The sequence below is a fragment of the Benincasa hispida genome, chromosome 5, assembly GCF_027475165.1.
Source record: "Benincasa hispida cultivar pf3 chromosome 5, pf3_genome.v1.1, whole genome shotgun sequence".
Classification (NCBI taxonomy): domain Eukaryota; kingdom Viridiplantae; phylum Streptophyta; class Magnoliopsida; order Cucurbitales; family Cucurbitaceae; genus Benincasa; species Benincasa hispida.
In genome coordinates this window covers 40,122,944-40,140,864 of record NC_143482.1, presented here as the reverse complement: position 1 = coordinate 40,140,864, position 17,921 = coordinate 40,122,944, and the positions used below count along the sequence as shown (strand labels likewise).

The following is a 17,921-nucleotide window of genomic DNA, read 5'->3' as shown; positions in this document are numbered from 1 at the left end:
AACTTCTATTGACGTCTATCAACGATAGACTTCTATCAATTTGTATCACTGATAGACACTGATAGACTTGTATCAGTCTCTATCAAAGAAGATTAAAATTTTACTATTTTATGTAAATAGTACACCTTCTTTTTCTACTTTTAAAAATTTGCCATTAAAAACGTAAATAAGAAATATAAGTCCATGCACGTAACTCGGTCCTAGAGAATTTCTAGTGGTTCGGTCTCCACCTACTTTCAACATCCCTAAACTGTAGACATAAGCGATCAATTAACAACCTTGCAAAATTTCTTTTGAAATTAATATAAGTAAAGATATAAATAAATATCGAGGTAGTTGAAAATACAGCAATCAAGTGTACAATATAAGCAAATATAGTACAATGCAATATATATATATATATATATATATATATCGCGGGTAGGAATGTATTAGCAATAGAATCTATTGTTGATAGATTTTGCTATGTTTGCAATTCTTTAAAGATGTTGCCATACACATTCTTATTATCCCTAAAAGTGTTGTCCATTGTGATTAACTGTAAATATATCATAACCCATAAACTTATGCTGCTAGGTCAATTAGTTATTTAGTTTGGTATAGAGCAGGTAGTCATGTTCGAACCCCTTCAACGTCCTTTCCTCTCCCATTTAGTATTGATTACCATTGTTTAGCATTTTATAAATCTTCAAGCCTAGAGGGATAGTATCAATATTGATATAATTGAATTTATCATAATCCATTAGCTTATTTTGCATCAATTAGAGATTTAACAATTTTTACACATCAATATTTTACTTTAAATGAATTTTGAATAAGTTATGATAAACCACAGATGCTGTAATAGTATACTTGAAAATTTTGAATGAGTGTTGATACATTAAATGTACATTACTGATTTACTTGAAATCAAATTTTAGTGAGTACTATTGATATACTATTGATACATCAATTCTATATTTTACATTATTTTTTAATCAATGTGCGATGACTGTAAACTAATGATACGCCAATGTAATATTTAGTACAACTTTTTGAAGGAATGATAGATATTTTATTGATATTCTAAATGATATACTTGAAATACATTTAAATTAATACTGATATATAATTGAAATGTCAATACTATACTTTAAGTATACCAATCTGAAACACATGTTAGACTCAACACAATTGTTAGTTAGGGTTGTCAATTTTTCAAACTAAATTACAACCCTTATTTAATTAGAAATTCAACTTAACCTATCTCAACTATAAAATATTTCGGCTGGATTGTTTGGCTTGTTCCAGTCATAAATTCAAATTTTTGTATTAAGAAAATTTAAAATGTTAATATGTATCTATATATGTGTCTATATATATATATGTATATAAATATATTTACATATCTATTTTCAATCATTAGATTAAAATTTGCAACTCAATTTCCATATTTACTTGAAAATTTACATTTCACAAATGCTTAAAATTTTAAAATTTTAAGAGTTATTGGAGAATAAGTAATAAAAAGGAATTATGAAATTAAATAAAGTTAGAATTAAAATATGTATAATTTGAATAGTAAGAAAAAAAATACACTTGAAATTTAAAAATAAAACATAGGCTAATCCAATTCAATCCAAACTGGTGAATCCATGAATTGGATCCATACAAAGTTTTAATTTATTTAAACCCCAACTCATTACAAATGAGATATCGGATGTGTTGGGTTAATATAGTTCTTTCGGCCGTATATACTTATTCATACTTATTAATTTTGTTTTTTGTTTTTTTTTTCTTATTAAATACCCAATCAACAAACCTTTTAATGATTATCTACTTTTAATATGGACGTTGGCCTATATAGTTGCCAGGAGAATAATAGTTACAAATCAGAAAAACCCAATTGTTCTGGCATTTCACTTGGGCACAACCAATAGATTTGGTGTTCCTCCATACCAACTGTGTATAATGAAGACAATGGCTAGAGTCATTGACACACGTATTAGAATTGTAGTCATAATGTTTTCTCTCATCGGCCCAGAGACTCACTGCTGTCTCTGCTGTCATTATTTCGTATCCCTCTGCTAGGTTTTCACCATAAGGTCCTCCAGAGTGTTCCATCTGACAAGTGGCAATCTTCGTGTTAGCATAATTTTGAGCGTACGCTGCTAAGGTAGTGTTCCAATGGACGGGCTCGACACCAACCTCTGCACGGATGGCATTGTGGGCGGCAATGTAGTTCTTAGGGTAGCTTTCGGCCATGACGGGGGCAATGGAAGCTAGGATTAGGGTTAGGGTTAGCCCCAACAAACAAAGGGCAGAGATAATGTTGGAAAATGCCATATTTTTAAGATAGTTGTAGGAATAGTTGAATGTTTTGGATTTCAAGATTTGGTGTGTTTTCGGTTTGGCTTAGCAAAGAGTTTTTATACAGAGAAGAGAGATGAGCATGGTTCCATTTTAGGTGGTTATTTTGGAAGACAGAGCAAAGGCCTAATAATAGTGGAGCACCAACGAAATTCTCAATAATTTCTCATAAGTAATTCAATTTATATATGTATATTACTAATAATAGAATAATATTATGTTTGAATTTAGGTTTTAAACTCTTGCCTCTGCAACAATTTCATATGTTAATGGTTCAACATTGGCATGGAGATAAATAAACATCTTCATTATATCCCTAAAAAAATTGATAATATAACTAAAATATATATGAAAAACACGCAAATGTTAGTATGGTGGTATATTCATTGATTTGTTACAGACAAAACTTGAGTAACATATTCTGTAACATGTACTATGTCAAATAAAATATTTTATATCTTGTAGATTCTCTACCTAACGATTTTTCCTTCATCGGTTGAAGCGTGCACCACATATTCATTGACTTGTTTTCATATTGTTGCATAAAATAATTTATTTCTTTGAATATCATCTGATGGTTGTATCATATATATTGATGGTCGGGTTTGTTTTTAAGTTAGCTCCTTTGAAAAGAAGTGTGTGTTTTAAGGTTTTAGAGTCGGTCTAAACCTCAACCCTTATGTACTGTTTGTGAACTTTTTGTACTATGTTCTTAAGAATATTGCTAGTAGTTATTTAGACTAGGTTGATTGTGTATGAATATAGTAAATCACTTAGGGAGTGAGTGAGAACTCAGGATGAGTAGTTGATGTTATATTAAGGGGATCTAATTAAAAGCTTGGGAGAAACTTGCAAGCGGAAGTGAGAGGAGCTAAAACTTAGGAGGGACCTAGTGTTGAAACTGAAGAATAGGCTTTACGTGAGATGCTAACGATGGAGTCTATCATATAAGTACTTCGTTGTAATCGTTTAACTCTTTATATAATAAAGATCTTTCCACTAGGCATACATTCCCAAAGTATGTGACATTGCAACAAGCTGGGTTATAGAAGTGGGAGACCCTCTCAATAAAACTTAAGCTCCCCTAAGTTTGAAAGTATTACCAAGCGATTACTTAAGCTCCCATTAAGTATTAGACTCTCTCTCAATGAAACTTAGCACCCCTAAATGTGAGATTTCCTCTCAACTTCTATCTTTCGAACTTGTAATGTAGACCATTTCACTCGAGAAACTTAGACTCCCTTTAAGTTAGAGAATCTCTTCTCAAAATGTAGTAAATGATTTACCAAGATCTAAAGAAACATCAATAGTAGCACAAACTACTTCACAATCGTAAGATTGACACCCTTGTGTTTTTTCGAAACCAACACAATAACGACTCAAATATTCTTTATAGTGGCTAAGACTAAAATGAGTATAATATCCTCGGAAATATGGATAACTAAAAAGAGAACAACTCTAAAACATACTCTGCACAACTCAGAAAAGGAAACAAAATGATGAGAATAATCACCCATAATTTTCTATATAAGAAAAATATATCTTACATAATTAGCATTTGAAGAAACATCATTCCATCTGGAACAAGATTTGCAGGAATATCCTGAAGTGTAATCCAAAGGACAAGATGACAAATATGTTAGAAAACAACTCCCACAACATCCTTAAAAATATTGGCAACACCCAATGTAACCTTATATCGATCTTGAACATAACTTAATTCGTTAAAGCATAGCATCTTCGACCCAAAGGTTAGTTATTACAATATTCCTTACCCCATGTTCGTAATAAAGTGTAACCTTACTAGTGTCGTTCCGATATGAGTTAAACACATAAATTTAAAAACAGTAAAAATAACTCTTGTTGCATTATATTAGTAACAAGAGTAAATATAAGATTAGTAAAAATAACTCTTGTTGCATTATATTAGTAAGGTTCAAGAAAATGTAACCTTACTAGTGTCGTTCCGATATGAGCTAAACACATAAATTTTCGTTTTCTAGAATGAATATCATTATTATTTTGGAAAGTTGGATAAAAAATAATTATATTATTGAGAGGACTACTATTAAGATTTATTGAAAAGATTAAGAGAATGTTTGATAGGGAATACAATAATAGTAATTTAAAAACAAAGGATTCAATAAAAGTAGAATTGCATTTCACGTTTTCAGATATATGTTTAATAGCATATTCGGAAGTTTTATTATAATTTAAATAGTTATTTTAAATGTGTTTGATAATAGGGGGATTTTAAAAAATAAAAAAATAAAGGAAACTATTTACAAAAAAAAAAAAAAAAAATTTTAATCTTCTTTGATGAGGTTAATAAAAGTCTATCAGTGATAGAAATTGATAGAAGTCTATCACTAATAGATGTTTATGGATGTTTATCAGTATTTTTTTTTGTTATTTTTGTAAATAGTTTGACATTTTCTCTATCTGTGATTTTTTTTTTTTTTATAACATACTTGAAAACCATAAATGGGTTATATGGTTTACGAGCCATTAAATATTGAGTTAACAACAAACTATTGTTATTTAGAGTGATTTTAAAGTATTATTGAACATGTTTAATGTTACAATTAATATTTGCATAATTATTATTTTGTAATATCATATATTTTTAAATACATATTTGAAGTTAATAACAAATAGTTGAGCTTATAGCATGCTATATTCCTAACATTTTTTTTAGTATAATTTTGCATTCTAAAATTTAAAATTTAAATTTTGGATACATTAAAAATATGGAAAAAAAACATGTTTTCAAAATTTGCAAGGTGTTGGATTACGTAGTCAAAAAGATTTCGAAAATAGTATCTAAATTATCTACAAAATACATATTTATTGAATTTAGTAAATCTAAAAATATAAAAAGAGTTTGAATTGCAACCCTAAATTTCTCATTATATCCTTGTGTTGGGCTAGAGGGCTCAATCTGAGAAATGGCGTTCCTATAATGGGAGGGCTTAACGGTAAACTTTGGGTAGCTTTTGGTCAAAATAGGTTTAGTGCCATGTAAAATTAATGTTAGCCTAAACAATAATAAAGGGGGAGAAAATTTGAGGACATTCCATGTTGGTAACATGTCTTATTCTAATGATAGTAGTTGGAGGAACGATTGAATATTTTTGTTGAGTTGATTCGGGTTTTGGCAAAGGTACTTGTATATATTGAGAGAGAGATGAAATAGGGTGTAGTTTATGTAATTCGCAGCGACCTATTTTTGTCCAGTTTAATTATGTTAATTTCGTGTTATTGTCATAATTAAGAATTTGCTGCTAGCTTTTAAATATAAAACAAACAAAAAAATAAAAAAGTTTTGAATAATTAACATTGAAATATTTTGTTTTGTTTCATTAAATAAAGTGAAATAAAATATGTTGTGAGGGAGAATACAATTTGAATTGTCATGGTCAAATAAGTCATGGAATATTTGTATCAAAACAAATTGGAAAAAAACTAATTTTGTCAAACATATTTCAAATCAATCACATAATGTTGAATTCATTCTTTCTTTTATTCATTTTAAATATGATTTTATTGATTTTCTCCTAATTGAAGAGTTTGAATTTTCTATAAATTGGGTGGCCATTGTGTCATTTAGTAGACAAGAAAAAGCTAGAGATTTACATCGAAAGAAAAAAAATTCTAGAGATAGAAATGAGAAAAATAGTGATCTCTCAATGTCCTAAAATCTTAAAAATTTCAGAACACCAGAAAGGGTCTAACTTAATTGGAAATTGAACTTTGTAGGATTTTGTCCCAAGAATCTGCACCTCAGGCATCAGACGATGTTTGTGTTCCAGATTTCAAGTCTTTACTCTTCTTAAACACCTATAGATAAAAGAAAGAAATAAGAGGTATTATTAGTTGGCTATTTATTTTTTTATTGTTTCTTTATATATATATATATATATATATATATATATTATTTTGTCTCATAATGTCATGTGATCTGTTGTCTATTTCTATATGCATTTCTTTTAGATTTATTTCTTTTAAAATTTATAATATTTATTAGTTTCGGTTTATTCTTATTATTACTATAAAAAACAAAGAAAAAGATTATGTGATTTGACAACAGCCATCACATCATCTACTTTTTCTTACCTTATTATTATTATTATATTTATTTATTATTATCATTATGGGACTTTTTGGGACGCCAAGTTGATATACGATGTTTAGAGTTTATATGTCTGTGAAGTTTATATATCTGTACTTGGAGTGCAGAATTATTTGGTCTGCATTCATATATATATGTTTGAATTGTAGAGTTGAGTTCATATATCTGGAGTATCTGGGGTAGTTTTTTAGATTCTAAATAATCTCAATTTATGATTACTATTTTTGTTTTCAAACTTTTTTAATCAATATTTATATCATCTTTGTTTGAATAAAATATAGACGACATTTTTTTTTCATTTCAATTTTAAAGCTTTTCTTTCTTTTTCTTTTTTCTTTTTTTTTTTTTTTTGTTGTTGTTTCTTTCTTGGGTAATGAACAATAAATAACTCATCACATTTCATATAGAAATATGGTAAAATAAAATGAGAAACCAAAAAGAAATCAAAACTTTTGGTACATAATTTTTTCTATGAATTTTATTATCATCTTTCTTTTTCTTCTTATTCCTGTTGTTGTTCTGTATATTTTACTTTGTCATCAATTTTTGAATTGAATCTCCCTTAATTTAAAATACTTAAATTTAACTATAATATATATTCAATAATTAAAATCTCATAAAACTCAATTCTTACGTACCAAATATCTATAATATGTATTACAAACTTTACACAAAAACAAACATTTTTAAAAGAAAAACATAAAGAATTCACAAATTCATCAATTCTAAAATAAACAAACTATATATAATTCGGGTTGGATTGGGTCAACCCAATATTTTTTATAATTGAACTCTAGACCCAACCAAACCCAACAAAAACAGAAAAAATTCAACCCAACCCAAGCCAAAAATAAAACTAACCCAACCCAGCCATTATAGTTTGGGTCAGGTAGTCCGAGTTGTTTGGGTTGTCTGGTCATTTGAATATCCCTAGTTATCAGAGCCTAAAATTGGTCATCAAAGTTGGTCACACGAAGGTGGTCTGATTCGAAGTTGGGTCACCCGAGTTGTCATTGGAGGTGGTTGTTAGAGCATATAATTGGTTGTCGGAGTTAGTCTTGTGAAGGTTGCCAGAGCTCGGAGTTGGTCACCGGAGTTGTCATTGGAGGTGGTTTTCGGAGCCCGGAGTTAGTCGTCGGAGTTGGCATTGGAGGAGTTCAGAGTTAGTTCTCAAAGTGTGACAACGATAGTCTTCGATAGTGGCAAATGCTTGGAGCCATTAAAAATATTCCAAGAATAGAGAGTTAGGGTAAATTGGTAAAATATACTGACTCAAATCCACCGACATTTAAGTTGACCAAACATTGAATTGGTATATTCAACTCAATTTGGTGAGCCAAACACCTCGTATGTGTACTGTATATGTGAGAGCTTGTAATGGCTACCATCAAAATTTAAATTTCTTTTTTCATTATAATAATAGTTATTATAATTTTTAATTTGTGTTCTATTTCTTTTATGTTTTGTTAATTAATATTATATTAATCGGCCCCACCTAAGGCGAGTTCACTGGAGGGCGAAGGTGAAACAAAAATTGAATGGACTTCTTCGCCTTCCTTCATGTCGTAGCCTTCCCTTATCGATGGGTCTTGCATTAAATACACATGACCTTTTCTTTGACTCATGCCTTGGAGAAGAACATGCTATGTTTGAGTTGGAAGTTATTTCTTTATGGTATGTTGAATCACTTATGAATTCGACTGAACATCGACCATGTCTGCTTCAACTTCAGTCATAACTCGTGTCGTGTAGTGTAGCAAAACTAACAGATGATCAACTAAATTTATGAACGAGCAACTACTAATATGATATTTTGTTCTATTTCATTTTATATGCTTATTTTGTATTTCATATTTAAATGTGTATTGATATTTAACTATTTTTATTGTTGCATTTAATCATTATACTTCTAAAGCATTTTTACTATGCTATTATTTCAATATGTCAATGTTATGTAATTAATCTTATTATGATCATATTTTTAATCCTTATTTACATTTTGTTAAAAGGCATCTAAAGACAGAATTTAGAAAATTTGGGAGTCCAACTTTCTAAAATTCTTGAGGTGAGGAGTTGATTTTTTTGGAGTCTGAGATCGATCTCCAATATTTTTCCATTCAATTTTTAATGTGCTCTCTTATGCTTATTGAAATGCACGACAAAAATGTTTTGTTTGCCTCTTATTTGGAAAGGATTTCATATGTTTTTAATAAATTTGATGTTGTTTCTTAGTGATTGCCAAGAATTGTGCAAAAGGACAATATTTGGAGCTAAAACGAGTTAAAACAGTCCAATAGTGGATAATCAAGACAAGCCCAGACCAAGTGTATCAAGTAGGGAAGAAAAGAAGAGAACAATCGAGGTGTTCCCTTAAACATGGTAACATCGTGACGCTTGCGCAATGCTTCCTCGACGCTTGTTCTACAAGCATAGGCATTTTGTAGTTGCGCAGTGTCGCGATGCTCGGTTGGCGTTGTGCCATGAAATACACCCATGAGACGCACGAGGTCTACACCACTACAACACTGTTGTATACCACCACAGTGCAAAGTAGTTATTTAAGGAAATGATTGTACCCATTGTTGAAGAAGACATTCAAGTGATGGAAGTTGGAGCCCAAAAAGCTGAACTCTACATCCTTAGAGAGTCCTCCTATTTTTAATATTTCTTTCTGTGTTTTCTCATGAGCCTTGTTAACATTTTTATACTTTTTCTAATTTTGAGTCTTTTTTTTTCCTTCCGACTTATGAAAAAAAACAAAAAAATATTTCTCTGTTGTCAGGTGAGAAAAGGGTAAGCCTACTAGACTTAGTAGCAAACAAGAAGGGCCCTAAAAATTGAGAAAATTTTTATGTGTCTTGACATAAATCTCACTTTTCATCAAACTTGAGACATTAAATCTAGCGCTTCTTGGGAGATAACCCAAGTTTTATTGCTTTATATTACTTCAATTATTTCGTTTATTTTTTCTTAAGTTGTCCTCCATGACAATTGTAATATTTTTTTTAGTCTCTCTCACAGGAGTCTTAGCAACACAAAGTAATCATTCAACCAACCTATTTGATGGACTCTTCCATGCTACCAAACTTGTATCACTTTCTTTGGGTAATTGGATTATTCTTTTTCATGCATTGGGGACAATGCATCACTTTAAGTTTGGGGCTGGAGGCGTACTATGTACTTTTATGTTTGAGTCGTTCTTATCCTACTATGTATGTTAATTAGGAAATTATGGATGTTATGCATGTTAATTTTAATAACCAAAAATTTATAGTAATTTTTTCCGATTTTTGAGTAAGAAAAGTTGTTGAGTTATGATTTGTTTAAGTTGATTGGTTATATCCATGCATGTTAGATGATCTGCCATGGAAATAGGACAATATATTCTTGAGTTATGATTTTTTTAAGTCCCCCTTGGAGTCCCTTATATTTTAAGAACATAGTCACTTTAATTTAGAACCTTTAACTAAATGATGAGTTAATTTGAGTCAATTTGGTTGTCACCTCGAAAAGCCCCACAAGTTGGATTGTTATCTTGTAATGTGATACTAAGGGAAAAGAAAAGATCTTATTTGCTTGCTAAAAAACATAATTATGCATAATATAAACTTGTAATGTGTATGCATGATAGCGGTAAGAAGAATTGCCTTTGTTGTGATCAGTTAGGACGCTCGAAAAAAGACTGGATAAGAGTCCCTGTAGTGAATGTGTGAAAGCTAATGCCCCTAGGTAACGAATGCATGTTTCGGGACCCCTTTAGCGAGTTATTTCAGGTATCTTAGTTGACATATTACTTTCTTAAATGTTTTGATACTTGATGATTGGTGCATGATGCTAGAGAAGGGAAAACTGGAGAAGCTTGACTAAATCTAAAATTGGTTCTTGAGCTTTGAATTAAAATTGGCTTGTACACATACATGTGAAGGGATCGAAACCCGAGTTAAAGCCTGTGAACATCTTGCATTTCGATTTTTTCATTAATATGAAACAAAATCAAAAAAAGAAAAGAAAAGAAACATAACAGAGGATAAATCATGTTTATACCTTCAACGTGTGTTTTAATAAAAAGAAAAGTGAAGAAGAACAGTTTTATACCTTTGTAGATCCCTTTAACTTCACGAAAATCCCAAGCTTTTTCTCCCCAACATATCTCCAACGAACGATGAACGATACCATAAGAGAAACCTCGATGTTCTCTTAGAATCCAAGGTAGAAGAGTGGTCTCTAACCTTTGGGGGAGGAATGGTGGAGAGGAGAAAGTGTTTGACACACTTTTGCGAGAATTTGGAGGATAGGTCTTCACAAGGAATCCCTTATTTTTAATTTGGGCAAAAGAAATAATTTATATGGAGAAAAGTTTACCCCTTCTCTAAGTATTTCCATTTTTGCCCTTAGGGCTCAATTAATCAAATAACATTTATTTGATTAATCAGCAAACATAATAAATAACCATATATATTAAATCTAATTAATTAAATAAACACCATATGCTTATTTGTGTCCACCTCTCCCAATTAACTATTTCTTTATGAATCAGATTCATAAAAAATCATTATTTGAATTATATTCAAATATTTCTCTCTTGATTATAGATCAAATCTATAATTAACCATTTCATATTAATCTCATTTATATGTTATTTCATCAATTGATTTGAATAATTCAAATCATTTCTATTGTATGTCCTTTGGAGATTTTGAGGGGACGTTATGGATCTACAGATTATAAGCTACAATGATATGAGATTAATTGATTAAACTAATTTAATCTAATTAATCAATATTCATTAACTATCGGGCACTCCACTAAAGATCGATAGCTGCACTCTTTGCACTGTAGAATTATTTCAGTGTCTATGGATATAATCAATCAACATAACGATGACCCTTCACAAATACTCATAACTACATCTGGGTCAAAATACTGTTTCACCCCTATAGTCACATCTAGCTCCTTATGTACCACTGATTCCTCTAATGAACAAACAGTTTATAGTCCAACTATAAACTAACACCTCTCGGGCCAGTAAGAGGTTGAGGCCTCATTATTCAAGACCTGGAACTAGCTATTAAAGGAGCAATTTATCTACTTTACCAAGGAATGGGAAAGAGTGAATTCCATCTTGTGTAGCTGTATTCCCAGTTCTCTAATAAGACAAATCCTCAAAATGGTAAGCTTCTTAAGTCGGTTATCATAGCCACTCACACCCCTACATATAAAAGAACTACTCTAATAAACAAGAGTTTACAACTCATTCAGGATTAAGGTCAACTCTCCTACGGTTATTCTAGTGAAATGTAAGTCTCTTCTAGTAATGATGTTATATAGAAAGTCTATTCATTTCGTGGTCTGGTCTTATGCAAACTCTTTGTATAGAATACCTTACTTGCATGTCTTCACATGAACAATCAAGATTAGATCATTTATATCACTTTACAATAAGTGAAACATCTAGAATGTGAGCCATATTTGTAGTGTCACCATGATAAGGTACCAAATCTTATCTATCTACTACATACCATTTAGATTATTATATAAACATGATCCACTTGTTTGTTTCCTCATACATGTTTAAGTTTCATAAACATAACCTTGGATCTTAGTTTATTGGATTGAATTAATGTAGTTTAAACATCAAATAAAATACCTCTGATTTTATGAGATAAATAATTTGTGTTAACAAAACTACAAACCACGAGATTCACTAGATTTAAGATATCATTGCCAACAACACTTGAGGAATGAAACAATTTGGCTTTAGAATTTTGTAACAATAGATGTGCTTGAATGATTTTACTTATGGATCTAACTTGTTATAATTACTATTGAGGCTTGAATCATTTGCATATTTATTTAGAACTTCTCTATGGTCATGTTCTACTTTTGCTCGGGACTAACAAATGAAAAGAACCTAAAATGTGCTTTTATTTGCCTCATATTTAGAAAGAATTTCACATGTTCTTTTTAGATTTGATGTTGTTTGTTAGTGATTTCTAGGAATTGAGCACAAGGACAATATTTGGAGCCAAAAGGAGCCAAAACGGTCCAATAATGATAATAGAGACCAGTTGGGACCATATGTATCAAGTAAGGAAAAAAAAAAAAAAAAAGAGAAAAATCAAGGTGTGCCTAAAAAATAGGGTAGTGTCGTGGCACTGCATCGACGCTTGTTCTAGAAGCATATGAATTTTGAAGCCCTAGGATAGTGCCTAAGCGCCACAAGCAGCGGAGTGACGCTAGGTCGGCAGTGCACCCGTGAAATGCACGGGGTCTACGATAGCCAAGACCGTTTTAACCTATATTATTACTTGACATGTGTGGTTGTGCATACCACTTTTTTAATTTATTACTATATTTCTTAAATTCTATTTTGCTGCTTACATAATGTTCATATTAAATTGATTTTGATATTCAAATTAATATTTCTCTAAGCATTTAAATATTTGATTAACACTCTTTAAAGTCATTTAAAGATTTTTTTTTTTAAAATGCACTTTTTTGAACGTCTTGAACATTTAAAAACTAATATATTCGTTCAAAAACTTTTTTAGTTTCATTTTTAAGACCATTTTCCCTTAAAAAGAAATCTTACAATAGGATCTAGAAATATTTGGGAGTCTGATTTTCTACAATTTTTGAAGTGAGGAATCGTAATTTTTGGGAGTTCGAGATTTAGTTAAAAAAAATGAATTTAATTAATGTTTAAACAAACCTCTTTTATTAAAAAAAGAAAATCCTATGATAGAGTAGAGAAATGGTAAAATGAATGTTGTGGGGTGCTCACACCTTTCCCATATACAAACGACTCCAAACACAATTCTAGTTTTTCAAAAACCATTATTAAAAGGGGTGCACATATCAAGTAATAGTATAGTTAAAATGACCTTGACTAAGTATTATCCTCGAAAAATTGGATTGATAATATTTTAGCTATTCAGAGATCGTTTCAATTTTATTTAAAGATAGACTCATGATGTAAATTAATTAAACTAAACTAATAAATAAATAAAATTGATCAAGTAGGAAGATTATTAACAAAGAGACATTCTAGGGAAACTTGATCCATCGAATTACTAAATTCAATTATTTTAATTCTTGAACAAATTAACACAACACTTATATATTGAAGGCTTTTATTCGGATTGAATATCTCAAAAATAATTTTTTTTTTACTTAATTACTAATTACTAATCACTTGAAACTAGATAATTAAACAAAGCATTCAGACTCTTTATCAACAATCTCTCCCGTTATCCAACGATTCTAGTGTGTTCAAACAATAGTCTAGCATGCATGATATAATATATGACCCTCTCGTTAGAATAAGATTCTAAATCTTGAAATCATTCAAACATTGATCTAATATTCAAAAGCATTAGGAACGACCATGCTGGAAAGTATAATTGTAAATTGACATTTAAGATCTACAAAAGTATTTAACAAATAAGAATCTATCTAACCCTAGAACAATGATAATTTAGCCTAACATAGCTTTCATAGACAGAACCAACATTATAGTTCGTAATAAAGAAGAATAAAAAAGACAAAAAGAAAAAGAAAGAAAAAATGTATTTCGGCGTTTGGATCTTGTCTCTATGGTGGAAACAACCTTCAACTCTCTCTAATCGACTCCGACATCAAGGACTTGGATTCTCTGCTCAAAACACTCTCTTCAGGCCTTCAAAATTCCAAAACTTTGATGATGGTAGTCTGCTAAAAAGGCTAGATTAAAGAGGAAAAAGTTTCCAAAAGTAGAGCCACCATCAGACTGCTATATATCACACACATTCATAAAGAATTTGAGGATGAGTTCCACACACACAAAAGAAAATCTTAGTTGAAGTTTTACTTGGTAGGGCCTTGACCTCAAGGATCTGTAACTCAAGCAACAAGAGAGTATAGTGTTCTTAATTATATTCCAACTTTTCTTGTTCTTCTTCAAGCTCCCATAGAAGAAAAGAAAAGGTTAAGGGGTTGGAGATTTTGCTTGTTTTGTTCTTGTTTCTCATTTTCTTTTGTTAAATTTATTTCCTTATTAATCATGTGAGCTTCCTTGTTAATATTTGCTTTTGACTTTAGAATTTGTTATTTTGTTTCTATTTCTAGTTGTTTATTTCTTTTTCTCAATACTCTTTTTTTCCTCGTAAATTTTCTTTTAGTAAATAAAGAAAGAGAGAAATGAAGTTTGTGTAGAAAAAAGAGGCGTGGAATTGAAAGATGAAGGTGTAAAAACAATACCTTAGGGGTGTTCGGAAAAACCTCCCATTATTACTGGAAGGCAGATTTCGTTGTCCAAATCCATTTCAAATAATTTAACCGTATCCATGACTACAATCTACTAGTCTTAATGGCAAGTCGAACATAGGGAACTCTAGAATTTTTCAATTAAACCATTTAAAACCTGAGGGTAACCGATGAGGTGGGTTTTATTTATTTATTTTATTATTTTTTTTTGCAAATGAAATTAAATTTCATAAAATAAACACACAAACTAAAAGTTAGAAACTAAATGAGAAGGTATAGCTTAAGTTGTTATAGAATTTCCCTGTTCAATATACTTGTTCATCAAATTATCATTATAGGACTTAAATATTTTCTTGCACCTAACTAAATAGTTGGAAAAGCCAATTAATTGTCCAATAAACTGATTAGTCCAAATTGAATTAATGAAAAGCATCAAATTCAAGTTCGTCATAATTGCATTATGTCCTACGGAATCATAAGGTGGAATATTCAATAGGAAAAACCATGATTAAATATTCTTTTGATTCAATCCTAGGTTGATTAGAACAATACTTATTTTGTTTGATTCGCAAGCTAACCTAACCTATTGTTTCTTAGTGATTAACATAAGATTATATGTCACGTATCATATCTTAATCAAAATCTTCAATCATAAAATCCACAAGCGTTCGATAATACATAATCTATAAGTACATAATTGAATCCAAAAAATATGATAAATTTGGGTTCAAAAACTCACAAGTACATGAATATAGAGAAAAGTTCCTAAAACCCAAGTTAGATAGAGATACCTTAGCCCATTATCAACATGTCAATCAATGGGGAATTGTTTTGGTACATCTACTTGACAGAAAGGGATGAAAATTGAGAGAATTTGAGTTCCAATCGGTAGACATCGGAGGGTCTTTGACTTAGATGGCAAAAGATGTATTTATAGAATTTTACGCGCAAGGTGACTTCGAAGCATCGTGGCGCTGTGTACCTTTAACGAAATGCACCATTCTATCTTTAAGTGTAGCGCTACGCTATGTAGAGTGTCGCTAGACTCTATTTAGGGGCAGTATGGTAATTTAGCCCTTCTCTTTCCCTGTTGATGCAGTTAAGCTTTCTTTTGGCCCTTTTTAGCTCTATTTTGTCACTAACACCTGTTATACCCTTAATGTGCTCGAAAGCTACAAAATAGCTAATTAAACACGTAAATACAAGAACGATCTCTAATTAAGCAGAGCAAGATAGCATGTTTTCGTTGCTATCAAATACCCCCAGCTTAATTCTTGATCGTCCTCGAGCAAGATAGAAATAAGCACATAGTCATACAACAGATATGCTCACTAAAATTGCATGGTTCGTTACTCAAGTCTCAAAGGTCTCCTAGAATCTAGCTTATACTCAACAACAAAATCAATTCACAATTAATCAATGAAGCACAATTTAAAACTAATTCTAGACTTATTCATGCAAGGGTGGGTTCAAAGCCCTTCTAACTAAGTCTAAGCACCCTAGAATGATATTGGATGGCTTTCAATTTATTTTCCCCTACACTGGCTCATGCACTAACTATCAAGTGCCAAAAAAATCAAAGCAGTAATATGTCAACTGAGGGACCTAGAATTAAACTCTAGGCTACCCTAAACTTGCATTTCTTTTACTTGTGGGAAATTATACTCACTCTTTTCTCGTGAGTGTCCTGATTAATCACAGTAAATATAGTTCTTTCTACCCCGAGTCATGCATAACATTGCAAGTTCATTTTTTCGATATTTTCTTTTCCGCACAATTTTTTTTTAACTGTAGATTTTAAAGCAGGCATATATCTCATTTTTACTCCTCAGTATTACATTACAACCTATCATGCAAGACACTATCATACCAGTAGAGCCTATCAGAGTGACAACAAAAATAAGAAAAACTAATGTAAGTAGATAAAGAACTTTAGTGTACATCAAAATAAGAAAAAAATTTAAAAATGACTAAAAAAACATGATTACTCATCTCAAACAAAATTTCATACAAGTAAAAATACAAGGGAGTGCATCATAGACTAGTAATAATAACGAACCACACAACATGAGTAAGCATGCATACAAGTACACAAAAAAAAAAAAAAAAAAAAACCCTGAGCTCAGATGCTCAAAGACTCTAGCCAGAACACAGATATCCCCCAACCCAACTTAAAACTTCAAATTATCCCTAATATGATAAGGAATAGAAAAGCAAGCGACCAAATAAAAGGGAATAATTTCACATTATCCCTAATATGATAAGGAATAGAAAAGCAAGCGACCGAATAAAAGGGAAAAATATTCCCTTAATTTTGGTACAAGGACTGAGTGTGATGCCCGACTCTTAAGAACGTAATTCTCTTCATTTTCTTCCAGAAACCTAAACATCAAGAAACATAGGAAGAATTAAACTCACCAAAAATAAAAAGAAACCTAAACTACGATGTAATAAAAATGTAAATCCGGGTTGCCTCAAGGAGAGCAGTTGTTTAAGATCGTTATGCTCGACCCCACTTGGATTGCTCATCCAAATCCATCAAAAACCACCGAATCTCCATCTCCCACCCCCAACTTAGGGGGAGGGTCCTTATCCTGAAAGAAATAATAGAACTGTAAAATGTAGGATAAGTAGTAGAGGGAGAATCAATCACCAAAAAAAAAAAAAAAATCAATTTTATCTTCATGTCCAAGGGTTAGGGACCTTGTATCAAGATCAATATTAGCCTTAGTAGTCTTTAAGAAGGACCGATCTAACAGCACAAATAACTCAGAAGAAGTAGAATCAACATTCATATTTATGACAAAAAAATCAGAAGCGAAAGTATGGCCATTGACTTTAACAAGCATATCTTTAATCATACCAACTAGCCTAACAAGGGAATGGTCATCTTACTGGATCAAAATATCAACAGAGTGTAAAACGTGGGACTACAAATCAACATATATAGGAGCATGCATAATATTAATTGCAGACCCTAAATCTAACATGGTCTATTCAAATTTCCTAGTACCTATCTTACAAGGCACAAAAAACGTACCTAGGTCTTCCTGCTTAATAGGTAGATTATCTGGAAGGATGAGTCCTCGAAAGTTTCTTGATTCTTAAAAAGATAAGTGTATTTGTCTTTCACCTCTTCTTATCATTCCCATGTAGCTTCTTCCACTTGCTGATTTCTGCAGAGAACCTTCACTAA

General features: G+C 31.0%; 1 protein-coding gene across 1 annotated transcript; it reads right to left on the bottom strand.

The window, feature by feature from the left end:
* Positions 1-1,821: 1,821 nt before the first annotated feature.
* Positions 1,822-2,325, bottom strand: LOC150036137 (basic form of pathogenesis-related protein 1-like). The gene has a single exon (XM_090314169.1). The coding sequence runs from the start codon at positions 2,323-2,325 to the stop codon at positions 1,822-1,824; it is 504 nt and encodes a 167-aa protein (XP_090170295.1).
* Positions 2,326-17,921: the final 15,596 nt, after the last annotated feature.